The 19,840-nt window shown below is 41.6% G+C and overlaps 1 protein-coding gene across 2 annotated transcripts in view; it reads left to right on the top strand.

Moving 5' to 3' along the window:
• plcb1l (phospholipase C beta 1-like) overlaps nucleotides 1-18,884 on the top strand; it is a 210,008-nt gene extending 191,124 nt beyond the window's left edge. The window contains exon 33 of one of the 2 annotated variants that reach the window (XM_033648795.2): nucleotides 18,119-18,884. In XM_033648795.2, coding sequence (XP_033504686.2) covers nucleotides 18,119-18,343 — 225 coding nt within the window. In that variant the 3' untranslated portion in view covers nucleotides 18,344-18,884. The remainder of the gene's footprint in view (nucleotides 1-18,118) is intronic. The other variant, XM_033648797.2, reaches the window with a different exon arrangement.
• Nucleotides 18,885-19,840: the final 956 nt, after the last annotated feature.

Below are 19,840 nucleotides of genomic sequence, written 5' to 3'. Positions count from 1 at the left end.
AATTTGAGATAATAGTCGTATTATTAAAACAAACAAAAAATCAAAAAAACAGAGAAGAATGTTTTTTAAGAAAACTCTCTGAAAAACTCTAAATTTGAGATGATAATCTTGTTAATTTGAAAAAATATTCTTAGCAATATTCTTATTAATTCAGAAAAATGGAGCAGATGAAAACTTTTTTTAGAATTTAGGATATCAATCTTGTTAATTAAGAAAAATTAAAACAGATTTTTTTTTCTCATGACAACTTTTGTCAGAAATCTGAGAAAATAATCTTGTTTGGTTTTTTTTAAGATTTTTTTTATGAAAGCTTTTCTCAGAGTCTAAGATAATTATTTCATTAGTTTAGAAAAATAAGAGCAGATTTTTTTGTCATGAGAACTTTTCTCAGAATTCTGAGATAATGGTCTTGTTAATTAAAAAAAAACAGCAGATATTTTTTTGTGAAAACTTCTCTCATAATTCAAGATAATTATTTTTTTATTTCAGAAAAAGATTTTTTTAAGAACACTCTTGGTAATAACTCTTGATGAAAATCATGGTAAATTGTTAATTTGAAAAATAAATAAATATATAAAAGTGTTTTTTTCCTTCAAAATTTCCCTCTGAATTCTTAGATAATATTTTTTTCTGATTGTTTTTGTTCATCTAATCAATTCAGAAAAACGAGCAGAATTTTTTTCATTAAAACTATTCACCAGATTTTAAGATTATAATCCCATTAGGTCAGAAATATAGGGCAGAATTGTATTTTCATGACAACTCTTCTTTGAATTCTTGGATAATAATCTTGTTAATTCTGAAGAACAGGGAAATATTTTTTCTCAAGTGAATACATAACACTTCTGTGGCTTTGCAAGTCGGCAGCTAACAGCAGCTTTGTCCAAGCTTTGGAAGGTATTGTGTCCAAACAATATGCAGCTGAAGAATTATTACAAATCTCCGACTTTTGTTAATAAGATTCTGAAGTCCTAACTTGCATACATGTATTAAATTGAATTAGAAAGCAGAGTGAAAAAAGAGATGTGGCGAGGTTTGTCGTCGCTCCCAGCATGTGTGTGCAGGTGTCACTGTCCTGCTAATGATCCAATCAATACGCCCCCCAGGAGTCAGCAGCGCCCAGCACGATGACGGATGCTTTTCCGGCTCATCTCAGGACCTTATATCCAGTCATGTTGCTTCTTTTCATTTTCTCTTGTTACCTGTGGCCACATGGTTCGAGATCACAGTGCCATATGTCCACCTTGAATTACCCACACCTCATGTTGATTGTGATTATATTTTTATCAGTTATTAAATTTAAAGGCACTCAGAGTGACAGAGCTGAATAAGATTCAAAGAAGGCCTGTTTGAAACCTTTTCTTAACATCACCATTTCTTAATTTGAATTAGACTTTCTAAGGAGTTAGTATAGTTTGATATTAAGGTTTGTACATCCAAACTGTTCAGGATTTTTTCTTCTACCAATCAAATTATGGTCAGAATCCACTTTCTATAAAGCAAGAGGGCAAATAATTCAAGGACTCCATCTCAGCCTCCGGACGAAAGGCATCACAGGCCATGTTGTAATTCCTCTGTATGAGCCAGCCCTTCACACACACCTTCTTTGGCTGTGAAAGTGAGTATGAAATAGTGATAAGGCAATATGTTTCACAACAGTGTGCGTTGGTGTGCATGTGTGTGGTGTGACTGCACGTTATTACGTGGGAGACATGCTGATTCTTTCTTACTCGGATGAAAAGAGAAAAAAAAAATGTGATGGTGTCTCCCCACTGTGCAGTCCTTGAACCAACACACGGAACCACACACACACACACGCACACACACTTACTCGTTCGACACGCAGGAGTCCTGTGCGGTCGTCATGGAAACTCGGGTCCCCCACTATTCCCCCCCTCCCTCCCTCCCCAGCCGCTCATATCCTCCTCTATCCTTCATGACTCTCTGCAATCTGTTAATTTGGAACTGAGTGCTCATGACGCAATTCCAGGGACGGTTAGTGGAGGTGGGAGAAAGCAGCAGGAGCAGGAGGAGGGAGGGATGGAGGGAGAAGGAGAGGGGGAGCAAACAGGTTGAAGGAGACATGGAGGACGGGAGTTGAGGAGGAAGAGACTCTGTCCCTCTGTAGCCTTCTACGTCTCACCCTCTCACTGGCTGATGTCGGGGTGGCCACTGTGTTCCCTCATCACAGACTTTGATCTGCATCATCTCTGCCTGGCGGGTTTGCATCAATAATGCACTTGTGTCCATACACACACACACACACACACACACAATACCCACAGGGAGCAGTGAGTGCAAACCAGAGGTAGTGAAGTAAAATCCATTGTGCCTGTTGTGAGTGCACGTACATGTTGCACGCTTGGTTGCTCTGCTGTTCTATTATGCGAGCTGCTATTTTAGATCAGTGCACAAGTGTTCATTATGTATGCCCACATGTGCTAATGACGCTCTCCAGGGTTATGCTCTGTCTAAGGACCATTCACTACTGGACTCCTGCTGGAGACTGTCCTCAGTAGAGTATGATGTGTAGGTCTCTGGCTTCTGCTTGAGACACTTTTGATAAACGGTGAGAGCAGCAAAAAGACCGTGGTACCTGATTATGTGAGGGATAGGATGGAAGAGTGTGTTTATGTCGCGGATAAAAGCAGGAAAATATAGTATGGTAGCTGGTATATATTGGGCTACATAGTGCCACAAAGTTTGTACAAGGTTTTTGAGTACATGAGAAAAGTCAACTTGTATGTGGCATTTTACCAAAACCAAAATTCTCACTGTATTTGTAAGATTAGTGTATTTGGCATTAATAAGTAAGACTTTTTTTATTGGTGTTTTCAGGGGGTACAGGGGTTGGTAAGAGCCACACAGTGGTGAACAAATTTTTTCAACTAACCAGTCAATAGGTTGCATCCCTGTGTGTAGTTTTGTATATTGATCAAGTCGCAGTCTTAAAGAAAAGGTGATTATTGTGCAATCCAGTTGTCCTTTGAAGGAGGGCTCTCCTCCATGTAATGTTTTTTTTTTTTTTTTGCTCGCGCCCAAAAGTACTTTGTAAAGATAATTGTCCTGAGTTTTGCCCAAGCTGCCTATGACAAAATAACAATCAATTTCTCAATAAATAAGACAGGAAACAGAGCAGATTTTTTAAAGAAAGCTCTTCTCAGAATTTGAGATAATAATCTTGTTAATTTAAAAAAAAAAAAAAAAGATTTTTTTTTTCCCCATCACAATTTTCCTCTGAATTCTTAAATGATAATCTTATTAATTCAGAAAAAACAGAGCTGATTTTTTAAGGAAAACCTTTCTCAGAATTTGGGATAATAATCTCGTTAATTTAGAAAAATAAGGGCCGAATTTTTAATGAAAGCTTTTCTCAGAATTCTGAGATAATAATCTTATTATTCTAGAAAAATAGAGTAGAATTTTTAAAGGAAAAAAAAGAAGTTGATAATCTTGTTCATTTAAAAAATATATATATATTTTTTTCCTCAGAATTCTTAGATAATATTCCTATTAATTCCATTTTCATGAAAACTTTTATCACTATTCGGAGGCAATAATCTAATCAACTAAGAAAAACAAGAGCAGAATCTTTTTTTTGTGAAAACTTTTCTTTGCATTCTGGGATAATTATCTTGTAAATTCATAAAAACGTTTTCTCCAGTGAATGCACAACACTTGTAAAGATATTTGCCCCGGGTCATGAGATTATCCAGAGTTTTGCCCAAGTAAAATGTGATAAAAGAACAATTAACTTCTCAATTAATAAGGCTGTTTAAGACTGGCCCGCCAAAGTGTCCAATACAGCCCTCTAGATGACTTTGCACATCCAGTGTTGATGCACTTGTGAAGACTGAGAGGTCTCAGGTTAAACAGTGAACAGATACTTAAAATACTGCCTTAGAGGCTTTTCCACTTTTGGTGGAACTCTGCTGCTGAGGCCCTGACAAAACGTCAGACTGTAAGGCAGTAGATGACTCAACCTGCTTCTTCAAATGCTTCTACTTTAGCGCAGTATATGAGGTGGCTGTCATCTGGAAGTGCAGGGGATCGATGGATGGCGTAGCACCACACAGAGAGGAGATGAAGCAACTGGCCATGTGGTGCAGCAACAACAACCTCTCCTTAAACGCAGGGAAGACTAAGGAGATGATAGTTGATTCTAGAAAAGGTTGCAGTGTGCACGCCACGCTGACCATCAACAGGGCTGCTGTCAATGGAGTCACCAGCACCAAGTTTCTGGGGGTGCACATTGCAGATGATCTGAACTGGTTCATCAACACAAAACTCCCTACCAGGAGAGCCCAGCAGCACCTCCACTTACTGCGGAGACTAAGACAAGTGAGCTCCCCTCCATCCATCATGAGAACATCCTAACACTGCATCACTGTCTGGTACAGGAACTGAACAGCCGCTGACTGTAAATCCCTGCTGAGGATATTGAGAGCAGCTGAAAAGATCATAGGTGTCTCTCCTCTCCGTAGCTGACATCTACAAACACCAGTGTGTCAGAAAGGCCACCAGCATAATGACTGATCCCTCCCATCTGTCCCACCACCTCTTCACACTGCTGCCATCTGGACGGAGGTTCCAGAGCATCCGTGTAAGATCTGCCAGACTGTGCAATAGTCTTTTCCCCCAAGCTATCAGAACTCTGAACACTCTCCGTTTCAGTATATCTGCTACATGGCACGTTGGTGCAGTGGTTAGCACTGTCGCCTCACAGCAAGATGGTTCCCAGTCCGAACCCAGGGTGGGGAGTTTGAACCTGAGGTTTGCATGTTCTCCCTGTGTCAGCGTGGGTTTCCTCCAGGTGCTCCAGCTTCCTCCCACAGTCCAAAGACATGCAGGTTAATTGGTGACTCTAAATTGTCCATAGGTGTGAATGTGAGTGTGAATGGTTGTCTGTCTCTATGTGTCAGCCCTGTGATAGTCTGGTGACCTGTCCAGGGTGAACCCCGCCTCTTGCCCAGTGACAGTTGACATGCAATGCCACCTTTGTTTGGTGATGGGGTTGCATTTCTAGGAGCAGTAGGCAGCTTCTTTCAACAAAAAAGCTCTGATAAACCCACTGTACGCTACCCACACAGCACCAAATGGCAGCCATAGAGAGTTAGCAACAAGCTGGTGAACATAGTGAAGCATGTAGCAGCTAAAAAGCAAGATATGTCTCTCAGGAGTTGGTGGAAACCAAAACAGAGCAAAAAGGAAAGTGAATATTGGACTTAAATTAATCAGGTTGCCAGAAACATATCTGCAAATGAATACTGAAGTTGCTGTTTGTCTGCTGAAAGTATAAACAGGCTGCAGTTTTCCATATCGTCTTTATAACGTGATAATATGTCAGTGTTTTGTCTACAGCTTGTTCTGCTCCTAAGGTTTTACTGAATATGACAAAACTGACTCTAAAAACAACCCATCACTCTTGTTTGTCAGCAGTGGCTATAGGATATTTATCACATTTCATTTCAAAATGTTGTAAAAATGTCTGTAAGTTAGCATCCACATCTGACTTTAAACTATCTGGAGATACCACCAGGCACATTTCACAGCTCGCCTTCCCTTTTGAACCGATCCTTTTAGGGGAAACCCTCATCACTGCGCAGGCATGGTGGAGGTATGCAGGGGTGTTTTAAAAAAATTCCTGGATCTGACGAGAGGAATCTAAGAAAAACTCCTGCAAAGCAACAGATGACTTATTTGAGAGGGTCAGGAAAGGGCACTGACACACACACACACACACACACACACACACAGAAAAAGAGAGATAGTTGATGGCAGCGTGCAGCCTGTTCGGAGTCGCGGCTGCTCCTTCATTCCGTGTTGCTCCTTCTCTTGCGTCGGGCTGCCGCAGTTCATTTTCATAGTTATGACCAATACGGTGGAAAGAATGTAAATGAAGGAACGGTGTTTCCTTTCCTTGCTGCTTTCACTCTTTCACTTTCACGCACACGCACACAACTTACATGCATTGCACAGTGCAGCTCCTTTTTCTTCAGACAGCCTGTAATGCTGACAGGGTGGTGACCCTGTCTCATCTCTTGGACATGGGATCTTGGGTTTAGCCTAATTGGGCTGTGTTTGGATATGCAGTGTATCCCAAGGTCAGGAGTAGGAGCAGCAGCTAGCTTAAACATAATTTCAAAGCCAAGACAGAAAAGCACATATTTCCCTAAGACCTCCTCATGGTGACTGCACGAGGAGGCACAGTACACACAGCTATACAGTGAAGCTCGGCATCGCTGGTTGAAGGCTTTTTTGTGGTGCTGCAGCAGGCGTTATGTCACGGCTCAAAGCAAAGAATTAATTTGGCTCTTCGGAGGCCTTCTCTGCTTCCCTTGATAGCTCCTCAAAACGAGGACAGCTGGTGAAGAAGGTCACTGAGTGCTGTATTTTAAGAAAGACAGAAATGTGTGTGTGTGTGTGTGCGTGCGTGTGGTTTGTTGACAGATGACAGGTCTTCAGAGATGAGGGACAGATTTAAAAGCTGGCTGGATAACTGCTGCTGCTGGTTGGTGTCCAGGCAGAAACTGGACCACACACACGTATACAGTATACTGTATGCATGCAACACACACAGCGAACGCACACATAGAATAAACAAACGTATAATTTCTAACTTTTATCGTGGGTGTTGTTCAGTTTTAAAACGACAGTTGTTTTCAACCAGTAAGTTGGCTCGTCTTCAAAGCATCACAGTTGACCTCATTATAGTTAAAAGTTTTGATGCTTTTGATGTCCCAAATCAGAATTCAGTCTGTTTTAGAAGGACAAAAACTAATCAAAACTTAGCTCCACCATGCCCCAGAAGATGAGGATGCCTTCACTCTTGTTTCCAGCTCAGTCGCCAAAGGAAAACATTTCTGCAAACCAAAAATACATCACATTTCATGTTTTATAAGTATCATATTACCGTTTCTAAAATAGCGTAGTGTATGAGCTGACTTTGTCATCTGGAGGTGAACGGCGTGACACCCAGACGAGATGTCTGCCAAGCTGTAGATCATTGAGACCAACTAATAAGAAAACTGGTCGTGTTTTAGTGAGTCTTTGCTGTGTTTCCAGCTCCTTTTTGTCCACCACAAGTGGGTGTTTTTAATCTATCGCTTTTTTTTTTTTTTTTTTTAGTGCCATGAAAAGCGTGGGTTTTTTTTTACCGGGACATCGCTGCATCTCCTGCTCGAATAGTGCCACAAGAGAAGTGCCTGACAAGCTGTAGACCAGTGCTAAACACTGTTCTAGAGCAACAAACAAAACTGTTTGTGTTTCAGTAAGTCATCGCTGTGTTTCCAGCAGCATTTTGTCACACAAGTGGGTGTTTTTTTAGCAATCTGTTGCTTTTCTCCACCGTGGATTGTGCCACACAAAATGGTTGTTTTTTACCAAGACATCACTGCGTTTCCTGGCACCAAAAGTGTTTTAACCGGCACATTGCTGAATCTCTTGCTAGCATAGTGCCACAGGGGAGGTGCCTGGCACTGTTCGAGGGCATCAACAAAACTAGTTGTGTTTTAGCAAGTCACTGCTGTGTTTCCCGCAGATTTCCAGCAGATTTATAGCCACCAAAAGTGTTTTTTTTTTTTTAGCAACCTGTCCTTTTCCATCAGGGATAGTACTGCAAAAATCAGTTGGGTTTTCTTGAGACATCACCTCGTTTCCTGCAGGTATAGTGTCATGAAAAGCAGTTGTTTTTTACCAAGACATCACTGCATTTCTTCCCAGGATTTTGCCACAAAAAGAAGTTGCTTTTTACAGGTATTGCTGCCTTTCCTGACAGGATAGTGCCACCAAAAGTGTTTTTACTGAGACATGGCTGCATCTACTGCTGGCATAGTGTCACAGGTGAGATGCCTTGCAAGTTGCAGATCACTGTTCAAGAGGAACAAACAACAAAACTTGTTGGGCTTTAGTGAGTTGTTGCTATGTTTCTGGCGGCTTTATAGCCACCAAAAGTGGGCTTTTTTAGTAACCTGTGGCTTTTTTCTAGTGTCGATAATTCCACAAAAGTTGGTTGTTTTTTTCTGAGACGTCACCTTATTTCATGCAGGTGTAGTGCCATGGAAAGCAGTGACATTGCTGCGTTTCCTGGCAGGATAGTGCCACCAAAAGTGTTTTTACGGAGACATCGCTGTGTCTCCTGCTGCAATAGTGCCATAAGCGAGACGCCTGTTAAGCTGCAGACCACTGCAGATCACTGTTTGTTTAACCAAGAGGTTTTGTGCCTAAAGAAAGAAGAAAAGAAACACAAAGTTTCAGCGTAGTCGCTACATAATAACATACAAATGTAATGCACCAGTGGTTTGCTGAAAAGAACAATGGCAAAATTGTTTCTGCCGATTGTGTTGCTATTTCCGGCACTCTAATCTCCTCACTGCCAAACTGAAATGATGTCAGATGGAAGTTGGGTATCATAAAGCCACAGATATGGGAAACTCTCAAAAGATTGCCGCTCTAGCTGTCTGTTCTTTAATCCATCCATTTTTGTGTCACTCCCTCAGATTTTTTATATCTCAAACTGTCCCTTTGGTGAAAGCAAAGTGCTGTCCTCATCGCTCAGCACCCCGAATCTAACAGGAGGCCGTTGGTGTTCGCCTCAGAGCTGTTGATTACATGCAGAGGACGCACACACACATATCCAAACGCACTGAGATAGACACATACACACGTCTTTCTGCTTGGTGCCCCTCAGACTCCTCTGCCCCCCCCCCCCCCGCTGCTGCCGCCGCCGCCCAGCTCCCACCTCCTTCACATGTGCCAGGGTGTCATCAGATGGGAGAAAGATGACAGCTTTAATCAGAGGGTGTTTGTGCCTCAGCAGGCAGGGTAAAGGCAAGCTGCCCATGTACATGCACACATATGCACGCACACACATGGTTGGCAGACTGTCCCACCCCTAAGTAGGTCATGCGCAGTGCAGAGCGGGGAGAGAGAGACGAGCCGCAGTGCATCTTTAGCCATCTGGTTGTGATGTGCTGGATGTCCGCTCTGTGAGACCCACTGAGAGAGTGAGAAAGAAAGAAAGAAAAGAGAGACAGAGAGAAAGAAAGAGAGAGGCGTGTTCCAGGGAAGGTGACCTTAAGATGCTGTGCTTGGTGGGGGCTTTAGCCGGCTCTGCTGTAGCACTCAACACATTAGAGAGACACAAGTCAAGAGCTTCTTGATTTCACACAAAGACAGACATCAGCTACAGAAGCTTTTAGTGTTACCTGTCTGCACTTCACTCAATTTGGTGACACACACTTTCACTCATGGCTGTACCTGACTCAGAATCATGTTAGTCGGATCGGATTTGGCTGATCAATACAAATATTCAACGATTCTTTTTTATATATAGAGAGAGTTTGAACAGTCTGACAGTTTGAACAGTTTTCAGCAGGACGTTTAGGGAGGCAGTGGCGTTCGTGTAATATAGTGGACAAGGCAATTTAGCCCTTTGAGCTAATGTGCAACATTTTTTGCCGACAGTAAATATCGAACAAAAGCCAAAGACTGTATCCTGATAAGTTGCACTGAGCTGTAAATTCACCACGTCTAAGCAGAAGATAACATTCGCTCGAAGACTCTTTTCCTCTTAGCAGCTGCCTTCGTCTTCCTCTTCACTCAGACTCACCTTGGGTCTGGGTCCAAAGCTTCCTGTACTTCCATGGTCTCCGACTGATGATTTAAATCTTCGACTTTCAGGGGGCAGCCTTACTTTCACTTCCATTTTGAGAATATACTCAAGGTTTAATACTGAATTTAATTTTGTTTTTATTGAGGTTCTGGCAACAATTGCATATACCTCCACTTCAGAATATGTACCAGAACCATTTTTTCATAGTTTCTGAACTACATTACCAAAACACAAAAAACAGCAGGGGTCACCACACACTCACATGTACACATGCACACCACCAGGCAAAATAATTACATCCCCCATTTTGTAGCAAAAACACCTAAAATGATATACCCAAATTAAAATGGGTGTAGCTTCTGAACTGCTCTGACCACATGCATGCATGAGGTCTTTCCAGAAAGAAAACTCTCTGAAGTTTCTTGTGAAAGTGTCAGAAACACTCTAGGTGATACAGAGACAGAGTAATGGGCCTCTGAAGTCAGTAAAAAATTGAAGATTTTGCCTAAAATAAAATAAAAAATGTTTTTCAGGATGAATAACTGTCTGTGGCTTCATCTGAGCAGCTAAATGACACTGTGGGGCTGTAGGCACACTATCAATGAACACTTGTTTCAGATTTGAAGAAGACTGCTCAAAGTATGACCATTCTACAGTGTTTTGTCCATGAAAAGATCCAGGCGGAACTCCAAAAGACAAGTCGCTCACTCGGCTTCAAAACAGTCCTATCAGTGATCAAACAACACTCAGCCAGCTTCAAACATTGTACCTTATTGAAATCAGGTGTGATTATGATAGCTGATGTTGTGTATGACACAGAAACACTATAAAATATCACCAAACAAAGCCATATGAAACGTGAAAGTTATGATCCCACTTTCCAGACGGTATATCTCAGCCTAAAATAGTGGTAGGAGTGAGACTCTTTACCTTTTATAAAACAGCTAAGTCCCCGCTAGTGGCTCCGCATAAGATCAGGAGTAATCCTTTAACTTTTCCCGTCGAAAAACAGCATGACATGACTTGTCACCACTCATCGCGATTTTGGACTTTGTGTGTTTAGGCTGCTCTGGTGTGAAATACATAATAAATAAAAGAAAAACAATGTTATTTTTGAAAAGTTGAGAGCTTCCTGAATCCGGCAATACCAAACATCACATGGTTTGATGACACAGTGCGCCTGGGAGATACCATTTAACAGAGGAGGGGGGAGCAAGGACGTTGGCATCCTGGCGGAGATAGAGAGGTTAAAATGACTATGATATGCTGTAGCCATTTCCAGCGTTATTAAGTTAATTAGGCAGAAGGACGTCCAGTGACACTGACATTGTTGTGAAGCGTGTAGGTCAGCTTTCCCCCAGGGAGTATTCTCAGTGCCTCTTGCGTCCAGCGCAGGGACGTCCTTAGAAATCCAGGATTTGAGAATAGTCTTTCATGCTTGTTACGTCCCACCCTTGGGCGGCCCTTTGGGGCAAACAAAACTCCACCACTGACCCAAAGTAACCACATAAGACATCTTTAGAACAAACCCATGGTATATTTTAACATGTAAACAAGACAATAAAATCCCAGGCCTCTCTCCTCTGCTGCTGCCACAGAAGCTCGTGAGCACCTCCTCCCCATGCCAGGTGCAGTGCACCTCGTTAGGTAATACAGCACACCTGGGCAGATCTACAGTAGAGGGACAAGAGTTTTCTAATCAGTTTAGCATTGCGGTTGTTTCTTGCACTTTTTACTTTGGCTGCCAGAATACACTGCTGAGGTGATAGCTCCAGACCATATCCCATGAAGGTAATCGCCTCGTCTTTCTTACACTGAAATTTTGATACACAGACAAGAAACAGTGGTGTAAAGTGATGACAAATTGGCAAAGCAACCTGTGGATTTCTGTGGAGCTCTCTCTGTGTGAATTTCAAGGGAGATGTTCATTGCACAAGGTGAAAATACTTTGCTAAAATTAGACAACCCTAAGTTAACATAACTTGGCAACAGACTGTGAAACTGATGTATTAAACTGAATACCAGACAGCTATTTTTCCATCATAATTTCCACAGCCTTTGACAGGCTTCGCGGGGCGCAGGAGTAAACGTCACTCTTTCAGCATGCAATAAGTCAGCTCTCAGCTTTGACCATTTGAGCTGTAGTCTAACAGAAATGACAGCTGCTATAATGAGAGGAGCTCTACTTTTACCTGAGGTTGGGTATGACACTGAAACAACACTTTTTCAACACCTTCATCTTGGTATAATGGACCTGTTTTTAAACATTTCTGGATTTAATTTAAAGTAAAATATAGGTGTTTTTAGACCAAACTGTTCTGGGTAGTCCCTGAGATAAACTGCCCACCGGGGAGCTCCCCCCAACAAATCCATATCTTCAAAGGCTTTTTTTATATTTGCATACGCACTCCAATGGGTACACTGAAGTGACGAATTCCCCCCTTAACATATATTTTCTGTAAAGCCTGGACTTCACTGTCTGCCCATTTTTTCTTTTGGTGTCCCTGTTTGCTACCTTTTTTTCATCAACCATTGTTGTTTGTGTTTGCGCTGTTGTTTATTCAGCTAACAGGTTTTTAAAAATGACGGTTGCCCTGTGCTGAATTTGCTCACGTTAAACCAGTCACTGTACACTTTGTGTTCAACCAGTCTCTGTGCACTTACATCACTCAAGGTTTCTCTTATGCATGGAGAGTACCAGGAAACAGGGCTAAAAAAAAAGTCCCTTAAAACGCTGTTCTAAGAACTATGACAGTTGACAGTTCTTGCAGTCTGGACACAATAAAAAGCAGGCTGTTTAAAATATGAAAGGTCATCCAGTCAGAAAATGCCAGTTGTCTTATTTCTTTTCATTTTTTAAATCCTGATTTATATCAGGAAGTATCTAGTCTCTATATACAGACTCTACCTTGAGTGAATGTAGAGTCTGTAGGCAAACCCCTGAGATCTTGCCTCCGGAAGAAGAGCGGAAGAGCCCTGGTTTCCGGTTGTAGGCTGTTTGTAGTCCGCGTGATATTGACCAATCACGTTTGAGCCGGCTGCAGTTGTTGCCAGGTTAAACGGTCCGTGCGGTGAACTAATGAGGCGGAACATAATTGGCGTCACTGCAAACTCTGAATCCATCGCAATGGTTCAGCATATTTACTTATATATAAACGGAAGTCTGAAACGGAAATTCACCTCCTCTGCCCAAATCAAACTGGAATGCCAAAAAATCGGGGTCTGCCCCCATCGGCTGTATCGCCGTCTGACTTCCGTCAGACGGCGAATACAGCCGATGGGTTCCGAGAATGGGAAGTATCTAATCAAATAATGAGTAGCGTTGTTCCGATAGTGATACCAAATGCCTCCGATACTGTCTAAAAGGCTGGATCGGGTATTGGTGAGTACTTGAGTCTGTTTACCAATCTTATACCATGTCATTTATTAGTTTCACATGCGGATAAATGGCAGTTTCCCCAGAACATTAGCCCTGAATTTGGCGATATTTCACAGTGGATTAAACAAAGTTCTGTGACACTCTGTGTACTCTTTATGTATTCATTCATGTTTTACAAAAGTTCCTGTATCAGAATTGGTATTGTGAAGGAAGAAAATTATACAGGAACACCTCCAGTAATAAGTAAGGCCCTGATCACACAGAAAACGTTTTAGCAGCTGGAGGCGGCTTTTTGTAATCGTTTCTAATGAGAATGAAGCTTTTTGCTTGCTGTTTTTGCGTTGTGATGCGCCTCGCGTATCTTTGCTCAATGTGCCTGGCGTTTTTGCCTCAGCACTCTGAACTCCTCAAGTTGAAAAAACTTAAACTCAGAGCAGAAAAGCCCCTCACGTCATCTCTTTTTTCGACATTGGTTTTCCCCATTGTCCAATCAGATGATTTTAGAGGCAGGCCTTCTGTGGTGGTCAGGACACTAAGTAGTGGTTGCTGGATACCCAGAGCTTTACGGCCTGATGATAGACAGCAGGTTGTCAAACTGCCCCTGAGTCATCCTAAAATATGCCTGTAAGCGTCCATGATAGAGGAGAAGCTCCTGGAGCAACTGGTGGTACTCCCCATGATCCAGCCTCTTTTTTAGGGTCTCATGTACCCACACAGATCTCTGTTTATCTGCTGACAGCTGCTCACCCTCAACCAGAGCTACAGACAGCACCCTCTGCCTCAACATGTCAGGGACTAGATACTGATTACTGTGAGAAAAAAAAGGTAGATTGATTACACAGGAAGGTCAGGGTAAGGACATGATTGTGGTTGCCTGGCAACAATTTTTATTTTTAGTTGTGGCATTACATTTTTTTTTTTTAAAAGGCAGCACAGTGTGACTTTCTGTTTGATCAGGGCCTAAAGAAGACCAAGAATCTGAGCAAACGTTGTCAAATTGTGATACTTTATCGGTACTCAATACGGACAGATTTCGGTCAGCACTCAAAAGCTATTGAATTTTGATACTCCGCTCATTCTCACACATATATAATCATAATCTACAGGATGTAACATCAATCCAATTTACAGTACAGCAATGTATTAAAGTGCTGCGAAGGCTATTACTTTGTACCAATCAGGTTTTCTCATTTTGCTATGCGGCACTCGTAGATGAAATGGATGTGTGTCATAAATTGAAGTGGAGAGGGCAGAAAATTAGAAAGTTGAGAGAGCAGGATCCTTGACCTTCATCCTATCTCCTCCATTCAGGGCTTCTTTCTCACAGCAATGACTTTCATGCTCGCTGTGTTAATTGGAAGTGAGATCTAGATGAGTGCATCTCGGAGAATTCAGCTTTGTGCTTAGAAGCTTTCTCCTTGTGGAGTTTGTGCAGCACTGCGTAGACGTGTCAAACTTTTCGCAGATTTACAGCATCAATATTTCCAACCTTGGCTTTTTCTCTGAGCGAGTCCATGATGCATTTTCTATTAAGATTGTTTACTTTAGAGTTAGAAGTTGAGTGTGTGTGTGAAGTGGGCCCTTATTAGATTAACAGAGGCCTCGCAGACGAAATATGGATCCCAGATAAATCCTCTCTGAACTCACAGGTATTTTCGATCTCTCATAATGCTGACGTGAGTGTATTGAGCCGCGAGACTCTGACACCATTCATCTTACCGGCTTTTCTTTTAATTACTGCTCTCCCACGGGAGCCAGTCGGGTAGTTAAACAGAGAAATCAGCATTACAGCAATTATTGGCTCACAATGAAATGAATACAATCTTGTCATGTGTAATCATTGGGGGCGTCAATGCCTGGGAGAAAACAGCTTCTCCTTTCACCGTCTCTGAGAGGGGAGGGGAGTATACGTGGATGCAGACGGGATCTTGGGTATTATTATTTCTTCAGTGAACCAAGGTTCCCATTCAGTGGTCAGTGTCAGGGTTACAGCCCATCACTTATCTATCACTTCTATTCAGTCTCTATACACGGATATACCATACTGTTTAAAGCTGCTGTAATCAATATTTTTACAATATCACGTCACATGGGAAAAGGGTTGCTTGTAGTGACAAAATCCAAAGAGAATTATTGTGCAACTGCTGTTCCCCTCAGCTTTCTGTAGTGTTTTAGCGTCTTTTAGCTTGTTGTTTTGGTTTTCTGGCTCACAACAAATAAACCTGATGTAGGAGCTAAAGAGGCTAAAGAATCATATTTATCCCTCAGGACTTGGTGGAAACCAAAACAGAGCTAAAATGAAAGTGAATATCGGACTTACAATGTTGGGCCGCCAGAAACACAATTTAGAATGAATGCTAATGTTTCTTAAAGGGACAGTTCACCCGAAATTCACAAATACACATTTTTCCTCTTACCATTCATGCTGTTTATCAGTCTAGATTGTTTTGGTGTGAGTTGCCAAGATTTGGCGTTAGAGAGTGCCGAAGTCACGCCCCTTCCGGTAGAGCTCATGGGACCTTAGATCGGAAAAAATATGAATGGCAGTGAATGGGGAGAGCAATCTTATCTTTTGTTCCCGTTTGTGTTGCGTCATGAAATCTAAATATGTTGTTAATGAATTTAAAACATAAATTTTATGGTCAAGAAAGTCATACTTTGTGGTAAAACTGTTGAGATATAAGCTTTTTAATTAGAAAGACTCAAGAGTACACAGGAGGCGGTCGCGTATGTGACGTCATAGCTTTCGCTCGCCTCCTGCAGCTTGGCCTCCCCGCTGAAATTCCACTGTTTTATGATTAATCAATTTATGATTGAAGATGTCTGTGTGTTTTGTGCCAGGTTGCAGTCACTCCAAGCTGCTGGAAGCGAGCGAAAGCTATGACGTCACATATGCGACCGCCTCCTGTGTAGTTTTTCTAATTACGTTTTTTTCAAAAGCTTATATCTCAACAGTTTTACCACAAAGTATGACTTTCTTGACCTTAAAATTTATGTTTTAAATTCATTAACGACATATTTGGATTTCATGTCACAACTCAAACGGGACCAAAAGATAATATTTCTCTCCTCATTCACTGCCATTCATATTTTTTCCGATCTAAGGTCCCATGAGCTTCACCGGAAGGGGCGTGACGTCGGCACTCTATCGACCATAGAGATGTCTGCCTTCTCTGGAATATATTGGTACTAGAAGGCACTCGACTTGTGGTGCTCAAAAAATGTGTATTTGAAAAACTCAACAGCCTTGTCTCTTTCCAGAAATCATGACCTGGTTAATCAAGATAATCCACAGAACCTGTTGTGAGCAGTTTCATGTAGGAGCTGTTTTCTTCCTACCACCAAATCACAGCACAGAGGGAAGTGTGTACACACTAGCTCACATGGCACCACTGTGCTAGCTAACGTAACAGCTCAGAATAAGAAGACATGTTTCCATCTCACACTGTCACGAGCACAAGCCTCTCGTCAATGAGTAGATGCACACTTTTCTCTGCGCAGTGATACAGTTGGCTGGTGTACTTCTGTAGAAGTTCGTCAATCATACCAAAGGGCTTGCAAGGCAGGGAATAAGGAGACTGCTAGTAAGAAAAGATTAGCATTAATAATGCAGGATTTAAAATAAATAGAGAGAAATGACTTTGCAAATGTTTTATAAAGAAGGAAATTCATGTTGCACATTTGTTAGTCCACATGAATACACACAATGCATTTTGGTTAGAAACACTGAATATACGTTTACAATTAAACTCCACAACGCATAATTCATTTTGTCTAGCTTTTAGAGCAAACCTGAAATTGGTTGGATGGGTTTTATGAATTCTGTGCAGCTGTTGGTTCTCATTCATACCAGCATGGTATCAAAATCTGCAATCTCTGAACCCATCGACTATCTGACACTGATGAAGCCTCTGGAGCAATGGCTAATAGTTTGGGAGATCTGGTGTCTGCATTTTTGGCCAATGCCTTTCACCTCTCCACACAGACAGTTTACCTGCAGTTCAAACATGATTGGGCAATACTACTTGGACTGTAAACTGAAATCAAAATGCATCATACATATGCAGATATCTGTTGATAGAGATTAGCAAATCTGTATCTCTAGCTACCTTGCCACCTATTGCGGCTTCCAAATAACTTCAAAAGTAGCTGCCCACAGATGCCACATGATATGATGAACTCACTGTCTTTGGTTTAGTTTTACTCACTAATGATCCAGGGTGCTTCGGTTGGTTTCGGGTTGATTGATTTGCAGGATGACGCTATGAACTGATTGTCTTGACTATTGTGTTTTTGAAAAAATGAAAACAAAAATCCCCAAATAAACAGGCTCTTACAAAAAAGTTTAAATCAATGGGTTATTAAACAACTTCATCAAACAATAAAACTAAGATCAACCAAATAGGAAGCTCTAACGCCATCTATATCAGTATATCTCTTTATATATCTCTGTTTAGTTACATTATGTTTGCATGGTGAAGTATTTTGAAAACTGTTTTTTGTTGCTGCGTTCAAGAAAACTGAGTATCTGCTAAAAACTCTGTTGCCGAAGAAGCCAATAGGTTGTGCAGAATATGCATCTCAGAGTGTGAAGCCTGATTGTTGCTGATGTTCCTAGACACAGGTCCATGACATGTTTATTACTGAGCGTTTTCTGTGGCCGATTGTTCACTTTATTCTTGTCAGAGAACTACTTTGCCTGCAGAGGAGTTGATGCAAATTAATGCAATAAACTGTTCAGCGTTCAAATCTACAGCTGCTTTTATTGTGTTTGTGTACGCTGGAAAAGTCAAGTGATTATGCTTCATATATGCACACTCAGACCTGGGTGCTACTGTTGAGCAGCTCAGCTAAAATGGGAGATGTTTAAGAGTCTTGCTGAAGGAACTTGGGCAGTACTTAAGCATGTGTAGTTCCACAATCTGCTCTTGTCATGACCTAATGTGACTCGCAGACTAAAAACTTCTTTGTGTGAGCATATTAACACAGTCTTCTCTGTTTTAACCAACCCCTTGTGAACATCGTCAAATGTATGTGTCAAACAATCCGAGTTACAGCTTCAATCTTCTTGTCTTTTTTGCTCATGTAAGAATTCCCGGTGAACATGTGTTGTTCTTCCTCCACAGCTCCAGAGCGATCTGGACCAGGAGTACCAGGACAAGTTTCGCCGGCTCCCCGTGGAGATCCAAGAGTTTGTTCAGGACAGCAGCAAGGCCAAGCTTAGCGACGACTGCGTCCACGGAAATCTTGTCGCCTCCTCGACAATAGAGAAGCTCAACCACAAGGCGTCGCAGTCGGAGGACGACACAGAGGAGGGCTCGTCGGACCGAGTCTACGACACGCCCCTTTAGAGATTGAACCTCGGCGCTTTGCTTCACACTGGGACACAGATTGGTGGATGTGTTTGTGACCACAGATCTAGGATGAGACTGCCCCAACTTTGGTCCTAATTGTAACCAATGGGAGGATTAGATCAAATCTGAGCCTGAATTGGTGAGTAGAGGTCCTCTCTGCGTAGAGTGCAGTCTTGTCCAGAAACCCGTTTCATGTAAATAGTACCTTTTTGTGTATTTATATGTTTCCTTTATGTTGTCGTCTCTTTCGGTACGGCCACAGGATGTGTTACAAAGCACTAACTATTTGCAGGAAATAACTTACTTGAACTATTGCACAGAAAGGGTAGTTTCTTTTTATTATTTTTTATTATCATGATATTGACAGTAGTGTGGTGGTTAGTGAGGTGTCTGAAGAGTTTGAATTCACTTACAGTGGACACTGTCTTTTAAGTGGAGTCAACTTGTACTGTAAAGAAACCACTGCATATTCAGCCTTTAAAGCTTCCATCTTTATAAGATTTAGATTCACCCGTACTTATTTGCACTGAAGGCTCCCTATGTAACTCTGTAACTCTTTTACTTTAACCCAGAGGCACTGGTGGCTTGCTGGTTCTCGATTTTGTTCTCACAGAACTAAGCCTATGTGTTGCTGCTATTTTGTTTCATCATTTTTTTAACCATTATTTGGTTTGTATGATATTTGGCATGGTAATATAATGCAGTCATTCTTTTTTTGGCTAGTTTTTAACAAGTTTTGCATTGTTTGTGGGCAGTTCTGCCCCCGAGAAAGGAAGTGAAGAGAGTGCGTTGTACAGTATCTGCATGTATTTGAACAACTGTAAACGTTACAGTAGCTCTGTAGCAGAGATGTTTATTAAATGTAAATCTATTTTCTCTGAGACACTTAAAGTAAACCTGCAAAACAATGCGGACCCAGTGCGGCTTGATACATCCCTGTGGCGTCAGCTGGACGCAACTAAAATCAGCAACGACACACCCTTTTGTTAGATCCAACAGTGGCTGGCTCGAGTTAACAGGTTGTAGTGTTTACCTTCGTCCCCTTGAACTAAAACAGTCAAACCAGGATATTCAAACAAAAGAGGATCCTGATGTAGTTTTATAGAAGTTGCCTTCCTCTGAACTGGTTCATTGTGTACCTACACTGGGACGTGTGTTCAGTTCCCCAGTACACAGAGCAGATTAACGGGACCACAGGAAGTATGTTGCCCACTGGTATTATTCTCAATGTTCACCCACAGTCAGTAGCTGTAGTTTGAAGAGAGGAAAATAGTTCAGTTAGGTTTAACAGGCCCCCAGGGTTCCCACAGGTCCTTGAAATCCATGAGAATTAGTGAATTTGAGGGAAAAAAATGCCCTTGAAAGTTTTTGAAAATAGACATGGCTCACTGAAAGTGCTTTAATTTATGTTTTTTTGTGCAAGAATAGAAATTGTTTGTTTTTTTACTTAAGGTTAGTAATAGAGCAGTCCCAAATGCTTTGCACCATCAAAGC

This window comes from Epinephelus lanceolatus, chromosome 13 (genome assembly GCF_041903045.1).
Source record: "Epinephelus lanceolatus isolate andai-2023 chromosome 13, ASM4190304v1, whole genome shotgun sequence".
NCBI lineage: Eukaryota > Metazoa > Chordata > Actinopteri > Perciformes > Serranidae > Epinephelus > Epinephelus lanceolatus.
This window is presented reverse-complemented; position numbering and strand designations above follow the sequence as displayed.